Consider the following 8,331-nt stretch of genomic DNA (forward strand, 5'->3'; position numbering starts at 1 on the left):
TGGTCAGACCTGTAAACTAAACCCATGTGAGTTACCTATTGGCACTCCTTCCATCATCTATAGCACATGATTACAGTGATGGACTGTAAAATTTTTATCAAAAACTTGGATGAAGGCAGAGATGATAGGATTATCAGTTTTGCAAATAATACAAAGCTGGGATAGCCAACATGCTGGATAGCAAGAGATAAAGAAATCTTATGGATCAGAACATGGAGCTGCACTAATTAAGATCAAATTTAGTAGGTATAAATGGCTGACATATTGAGAAATTTAATGTCACAAGTACAGAATGAGGGATACAGCAACTTGCCTGAAAAAGTTCTGGGAGTTTTTATAGACTTGAAGCTTCATAGGAGTCAGCGTGTGATATTGCAGCCAAGAAGGTTGCTGCAATTTTGGACCTCACTCCAAAAGGTATCACTCCAAGGAATAAAGAGATGATAGATAGGCTCTCTGTACTTTGTCCTCTTCAGATCACATCTGTAGTACTTAACGTGTTACATTGAGGAAGGGCATTGATTAATTGGAGCCAGAGGCAGGCAGCAAGTAAGGTGAAGGCCCTGGAACCCATGCCATCTGAGGTTTAGTCGAAAGGACTTGGATGTTTAGTCCTAAGAAGACTTAGGAGGGACATGATTATTGCCTTCAGGTTTTTGAAGGACTTCCAAGTGGAGGATTAGGTTGGTTTTCTTTGATCCCAGAGAGTGGAGCTAAGGGCACTGAGAAATTGCAAATGGTCAGGTTTAAGCTTGATATAAGGGGAAACTTTTGAAGAATTAGGGCTCTCCAGAAGTGGACTGGGCTGCCTCAGGAGGTAATGAATTCTACTTCATGTGAGGTCTTCAAGGAAAGACTGAATGACTCCTTGTCAGATATGTCTTAGAGGGAATTGTTGTTCAGGTAGAAGTTAGTCTAGCACGACCCTAAGAGTCCCTCCGAGCACTTATATTCTGTGATTGTGTAAAAAGTTGGTTTATAAGTGAAAAAGTAAAAAAAATCATATTACTCATGTCTTGTAAATTTCGAAACTGTGATATTTTTTCCTTAACCTGTTTAAATTTGTTTTGTTCTTAGGAATTCTAAAAAAAGCTTTTTCCAGAAATGCTGAACTGACAGAAATCCAGAGACTCTTCCTAAATGTTGAAGGCAGTGTCAAAAAATCCATTTGTCAGTGCCAAAATGAATTAGATGGCAGGAAGGAAGAAGAAAACTTGCTCTATGTCATCAGTGATAGTGCTGCTCTCAGCCACTTAAAAACCACCGTGACAGTTTTTCAGACTACAGTGAAAAATGGAGGTAACATTATTGAATGGTCACATGGCTCTCTGGATATGGTTTTTGACCCTTCCTGTTTAAGTAAGATATGTTTTTCATCACCTTTTTTATGTCAGTGGTCTAAAAAGCCTTTTTTGGTCACATTTTCATATCTAAGACCTGAAAAATAGAAGAATAAAGCTGATAGGTAGCTAGATGGCACAGTGGATAGAGTGCCAGACTTAGTTTCAGGAAGACTCATCTTCCTGAGTTCAAATCTGTCCTGAGATACTTATTAGGTATGTGATCCTGGGCAAGTCATTTCACACTGTTTGCCTCAGTTTCCTCATCTGTAAAATGAGCTGGAGGAGGAAATGGAGAACCACTCCTGTATCTTTATCAAGAAAACCCCAGACATGGTCATGAAAAGTTGGAAATGACTAAACAACAGTAATAGACTAGAAAACTTTTCTGAGTACAGGGGCCCAGACTTTCTTACTACAGATTACCTCTGCCCTAGATAATCTCCCATTCTCAGTCTACAACTCCTTTCCTTTCTGGAACCATCTGTGCCTGAAATATACTAGAAATGTCCATGGACCTACATTGGACCTGAGATTTCATTGACACAGGGTACTCTTGGGTGAAGAATCAGACATGACTAAAATGACTTAACAACTTACTCCAGTAGTAACAGCAAGATACAGAGAGCGAGCCATTGGGAGGGTCCAAAAATTCAGGGAAAAAGCCTTGTGCTTTAGGAAGAATATACTTTGGCTGTGTTGATAGTGGCTCAAGGAAGCCAGAACAGGAAGGAAGGGAGTAAGTAGTTCCATCAGCTAGAGCCACCAGAACTTGATAGGGTTGTTTCAGGAACTAGTGGCCTGGTGGCCAACGTCCTGGAGGTGTCTAACTGCAGCTACTTCTTCCTTCATGTACACTCTTCAGGTTCAGGTTGATCTTTTGTGAATTCTTTTCCCTTTTTTTGCCATGGGTCATAGGATCATAGATTTAGAGCTGAAAGGCACCCTGTAGATCATCTAGTTCAACCCCCTCATTTTTATTAAGTGACAGAGCTGAAGTATAGGGATCACCTAGGTAGTAAGTGACCATAGTAAGATTTGAACTCAAGTCTTCTGACCTGCTCTTTCCACCATGCTGTTTCCTTATGTTCATTTGAACCCATTCTCACCTGGGGCAGCTGGGTGGTGCAGTGGAGAGAACACCAGGCCTAGACTCAGGACGACCTGAGTTCAAATCTGGCCTCAGACACTTACTGACTGGGTGACCCTGGCAAGTCACTTAATCCTGTTGGCCTCAGTTTCCTCATCTGTAAAACGAGCTGGAGAAGGAAGTGACGAATTACTCCAGTTTCTTTGCCAAGAAAACCCCAAAATGAGGTTGTGAAGAGTCAGACACAACTGAAACAACATGCATTTTTTCTGACTATCCACTGTTTGGAATGGTCATTTTGGAATTTTCCCTGGCACTGACCCTCCAAGGAGGAATATTTGTTGACAGCTCTGTTTCCCTTGATTATACACCTGATAACTAGAACATCAGATCATGTTTGTCCCTTTCTTTTCAGTTTGTCCAATTTTGGTATTTTTTTTAAATTGGAAATTCTGATAGAAATGAATATTTTTTGTGTTTATCAAAAATTGGTTATATAATTTTAAAGAATTCTTCAGATCAATATATGAAAGAAGATAGTGGAGAAATGAGGTTCTAAGTAGCTAGATCTTTAAATTGGAGTCCTGCTGTTACACATAATCCTTTTGTTTTCCAAAATATGACCAAAACATTAAAACAGGGTGCCATGTGGTAAATTTTTCTGAGCTTTCTATCTTGCACTTTTAAAAATTACATCTTATTCCCTCTCATCACTTACAGTAAAAACTATCCTTTGAACTTAAAAATAGTTTGACCCTATAGGAAGTGAGGGAAAGAGAGAGTTACAAGAGGCTAACTTAGACACTAAATGTTTTGTCCACATCTGTGATTTCATTGCTGTGGGGAGCTCCCAGTATAAAAATTCTCTCCATCAGTACAGATTGGCAACTTTTCTGTAACTTGCACAGATTGCCTAGGACTCTGAAATTGTAAAACTTTGCCCATGCAGTCATGAGCTGGTATGTAGCAGAGTCAGGACTCGAGCCTAGGTATTCCTGGTTCCAGGGCTGCCCTCTATCTATTTGGGGGGAACTGAGAACCAAAGAGGTTAACTGACTTGTTTAAGTCACACAGGAAGTCAATGGCTGAACCAGAATTCTAACCCAGGCCTCCACAGTCTTTCCATAGTCCTACAGTTGCCCTCTTCCACCTCTTCTCTCTGTCTATCTTAGAAGTTTTTTCATATTGTATTTTTTCATATTACACACTTCTTTGGAAACCATTCATCTAAGTTATTCACTCATAGTTGCTTCTTCTTCCTCCACTGGACAATCTTGAGAACTACTCACTTTTACACAAGAGGCAACCACAAAACAAAGATGGTCATCTTAGAGTTGGTTCATTTTCATAATTAAAAGACATGGTAGTGCTTTTCAGCCTTCAAGGGCTGATTTGTAATCAGTAAATTTGTAAAAGGATTTGTAATTAGTCTCCTTTGAATGAGACTTTGTGCTTTTAAGTCCATGTAGAAATCTAATGAGAACCTCCGTTTCCTGATGTAGATCAGGGCCCGCTCTGCAATTCAGAGCCTTATAGAGGTGCCTGGGTTGCTAAGAGTTTTAAGTGACTTGTCTAGTGACACACAGCTAGTGTGTCTCAGAGACAGATCTCAGACTCAGGTCTTCCTGACTTCCAGGCCAACTTTCTGTCTTCTGTGACTCATTGCCTCTTATTTGGAGCCATAACTTATTACTAATTTGCATGTGATAGAAAGACAATAATGTCCTTCCCATGGATTTGTTTGGAATTGGGACGTTGTACCAAGTCATGTTGCTATTTCAGTGCCCTGAAGGAAAGTTTAGTGATATTTGAAGTCCTTTTATTTGAAAAACATCCTCCTGGGAATGGAGGGATATTGAAGGATTGTGGTCTATGGAAGCAAATCAAACCTATATCGGAAAAGAAGTTAGTCTATTTTATAGTCACTTTTTACGATGATATTTCTTCACATTTAATTGATATAAACCTAGAATAAAGAAGTGGGTTTTGGTAATTATGTAAAATGGAAAATTTTCACAATGGCGTTCACAATTTTATGTAGGGTGGTTTTTGAAAAACATGAAACAATTAGTTTATTCTTTTAGTTTAGATTATTTCTTTATTAAAGTTGTTTTAAAAATCTCCATTTTATCCATTAATACATTACTCAGTGTTAATATTTTAATGACTTTACAACTAGAGTTTTAAGTTGTGAAACTGAGATGCTGATTCTGGTATTTTAAAGGCAGCCCAGCATTTCTGAAAGGTTTGTTGTTTTTTTACCTTTTATAGGAATGGAGACAGGTTTATCTTTAAATGCCATCTGGAATATGAAGGAATGTTCCTTAACCAGCTTCTTACAGTGTAGAAACTGTATCAACCAATCTCTTTTCCCGTGTCCTTTAATAGGGGCTGAAATAACTGACCCTAGAAATGATGCTGAGTCAAGGGTAAGTTTACGCTGCATATCAATTGTCTTTGAAAGTTGGTAGGGTACACATGCATAGCTACGTGATTCATCATCAAAGATGTCAAACAATGTACTTTGTGGAATATGAATAGGTCCAAAAAAGGCCTAGTTTCCATCATGAGCTATAATCTGACGCACAGTAGAATATATAGTTAGCTAGCACTTATATTTTTGTAAACTTGTTCTGAAATTTTTAAAGTTATTTTCAAAGAGGGAATTGCAAGGGCTTTGACAAACATTGATTTGCCTATGGACATGTCATCATAGAGAAAAAATGTACATATTTGGATTTGGGACTTTCATGCTACAGTTAAATTACAGTGTTCCACATTGCATCTGGACAATCTTGTTTCTTTTTATATTTTAAACTCAATTATTTGAACATAATTAGGGTTGAATCAGTGAATGTTGGGAAAAAAGATGTGACTAAAGTTTTTTTAGCTCGGTGCCAACTGTCAGCCCACTTCCTCAAACCAGGCTACCCGAGAGGATCAGGCTTAGAATATTTGTTTAAACCTTTTGGTGGTGACTGCAGTGACAGCAGACTGTTGTCTGTTGAAGGTAATTTGAGGATGAGAATTATAAATTAAAAGGCAATTATTAAGCACTTACTAAGTGCTGAAGATAAAAAGAAAATAAGCTGGCCAGTCCCTGCTCTCACGGAAGTCACAGACTCTAGCTGATGGAGACAGGAAATAAAAGAACAGCTTCTAGACAGATGGGGAAGTAGCAGTGGTGTGGCTGGCAAGGCTCAGAGATCCTTAGGTTCCTTAAGTAGTTACTGCAGAGCCTAGACACAAGGCAGATGGTAAGGTGCAGTGATCTTCCATTTTAATAAAGAGAATAGGGTTGTTGATTTCCATCTCATTCAAACCCTGCAGACAGTCAAGAAGCCCAGGTGAGGATGGAGGCAAAAAAAAAGTAGGTCCCAGCTCCTCCAGTTGTCTCAGATGAGTTCTGAAATGTCTCAGGGCTAGGGGAGAGGGGGAATGTGTTACCTGAAGTGCTCTGTGATTAATTTTATCTTTTAGGAAATGATTAACCTCTCACCCAGTTGATGAGTTATGTGATTTATTTAATATTTCATTGATGCCACCTTCCAATCAAGCTAGTGGCTGTAAAGGTCAATGCTAAGGCTCCTGCCCTCAGCAGAGTGGGTAGCCTGCAACTGTTTGCTCTTAAGATTTTTAAATACTGACCATCGCTGAGCGTGTGGACAGGTTATATAATGCTCCTGTTTTTGCATCATGGAATAATGTCATAGTCCCTTAGCAACAAGAAATGCTGTACTGCCAAGGATTTTATAAGGTGAGTTTCAATATCCATTCAGTAGAATGCTATTTATAAGCATACAGTTAATCGGCTGCATACAGGAAGGGTGTAGTTAAGCCCTGTTCCTTCATGAGGTAGTGAATTAAGCTCTGTAATTAAGGCTTCATTGTGGAAAGAAGTGATTTTTTTTTTTGTCCTTTCAAGGAGGTAGAATTGGCAGTGTAGAAACACTGAATAATTTTGCCGAAATTGCATTTTTCATCAGTAAAATTTCAAAATATAATCATGACTAGATTTGGTTCTAGTGATTGAATTGAATAAAAATTTCAAACGTCAGAAGTTGTCTCTATGTCGCAACCTGGTAACATAATTTTATAGTAAGGGCAAACTAGTAAACATTACCTTTCAGACATGTCTTTCCCTTTTGTAACTTCCCACCTATAATATTCACCTGCCTTCACACTGTTTCTGATAGGAATACAGCTACTCTTTATGAAGGAGGCAGCAAGGTGGCTGAGTGCATAGAGCTCTGGGCCTTGAGTCAGGGAAGATCTGAACTCAGTCGAGTCTCAGACACTAAGTGTGTCACTCTGGGCAAGTCACTTAATCTCTCTTTACCTTAATCCACCAGAGAAGAAAATGGCAAAACACTCCAGTATCTTTGCCAAGAAAACCCCATTGACAGTATGATCCACAGAGTCACAGAGAGGCAAACATGACTAAAAAGTGACTGAACAAGACTTTTTATGAACTATGAATTGAGATGATTATTCATTATACTTAGTAAGTGAAAACAACTCTCATCTACATTATTAAGAAATAGAAGGTCACCTTAGGAACATGATCTTAATTCTATGCTCTACCTTTTATGGCTATACCAAAATGCAAATAATGGAGTTTAGTTTATTTTCGAAGTAATGATTATTTTCATCGATGCAGATGTCCAGAAATCGAGTACGTGCAAATGAAAAAGACTCTTTCTGCAATTTCTATTTTTCCTGGGCTTAGTTTGTTCAGTTAATGTCAGCAATCCCATTGAGACAGTACAGAAAAACATGTGTTCAGAAGGTGTTGATTTTTTTAACCCCAGGTGCATCATGTATTCCTGTATAATCAGCTGCTCCAAGATTTACATACTTTGTGTTTTTATTATGGTGTAGAGTAAACAATCCACATTTTTTTCACTCACTTGCAGGTCTTAACCGTTCCCTTTTTTTTTTTCTGACTGCAAACACACCCATTAAATGACATTTTAGGATTTTCACATAATATGGGTCTACTTCTTTCCTGTTGTTGCATTTCTCTCAAAACTTCTATTCAAAACTGGTTTTTGTCACTGTTCATACTAAAAATAATTGCTTGCTTACTCTCATTCCTTAATATTAGGTCATGAGAACATTAACAAAATTATGGTTACTCAGTTGGGAAATTTTTGTCTTTTTTGCAAACCAATATACTAAAGTTTCATGTGTATATCTTGAGGTGAAGCCTGTACTTGAAAGAAGAGCGTGGTGAATGAAGAATCACTGTGTCACAGCAAGGATGACATTTGAAAAGAAGGGAATGGAAGGAAATAAGTGAGAAAGGAGGAAAGATCAGGGCTAGGGTAGAGATCAGAACAAGCTAATCTTGAGATCTGAGGAAATTTTTCCGAAAAAGCAGGGAGTGCTGTCAAACAGGGGTAATACCCAGCCTGGCAGCTAATAAGAGAATCTTTGATTTGTGTGGGTTTGTACAGAGAACAAACATACAAATACTTTTCAGTTGGAGCAGCACTTCTCTTTAAAAAGCTGAAACATACTCTGGGATCCTTTGTGACTGCCACAGTAGTATCTTTGAAGCAGCATGATGAGTGAGCTAAGAATCCTGGGGCACGTCCAAGCCTAGTGTTCCATCAGGCAGCAGGAATGCTTTCTCCTTCCATTTTCTAGGGGGAGGGGAGGAGGAGGGAGAGAGAGAGAAAGAGAGAGAGATGTGAAAAAGAGGAAAAGAAAAGGGGAGGAGAGAAGAAGAGTGAGGGAGAGGGAAGGAGGGAGAGCCAGTGTGAATATATCATCTCTAAAAGGTTTTTTTTAAAAGAATTATTTTCATTCATTCTCCATTCTTAGTACCTCTCCTGCCTCCAGAAAAGTTTTTTGTCCCTCATTTCTTTTTGTCAACTTCTACTTGTTACGTTTATT

The 8,331-nt window shown here is 38.6% G+C and overlaps 1 protein-coding gene across 1 annotated transcript in view; it reads left to right on the forward strand.

The window, feature by feature from the left end:
* The window catches only part of BRIP1 (BRCA1 interacting DNA helicase 1), a 237,501-nt gene extending 229,390 nt beyond the window's left edge, over positions 1-8,111 (forward strand). Inside the window, exons 22-23 of the mRNA XM_072646910.1 lie at positions 1,078-1,299; positions 4,702-8,111. Coding sequence (XP_072503011.1) covers positions 1,078-1,299; positions 4,702-4,901 — 422 coding nt within the window. The 3' untranslated portion in view covers positions 4,902-8,111. The remainder of the gene's footprint in view (positions 1-1,077; positions 1,300-4,701) is intronic.
* Positions 8,112-8,331: the final 220 nt, after the last annotated feature.

This window comes from Notamacropus eugenii, chromosome 2 (genome assembly GCF_028372415.1).
Source record: "Notamacropus eugenii isolate mMacEug1 chromosome 2, mMacEug1.pri_v2, whole genome shotgun sequence".
Classification (NCBI taxonomy): Eukaryota; Metazoa; Chordata; class Mammalia; order Diprotodontia; family Macropodidae; genus Notamacropus; species Notamacropus eugenii.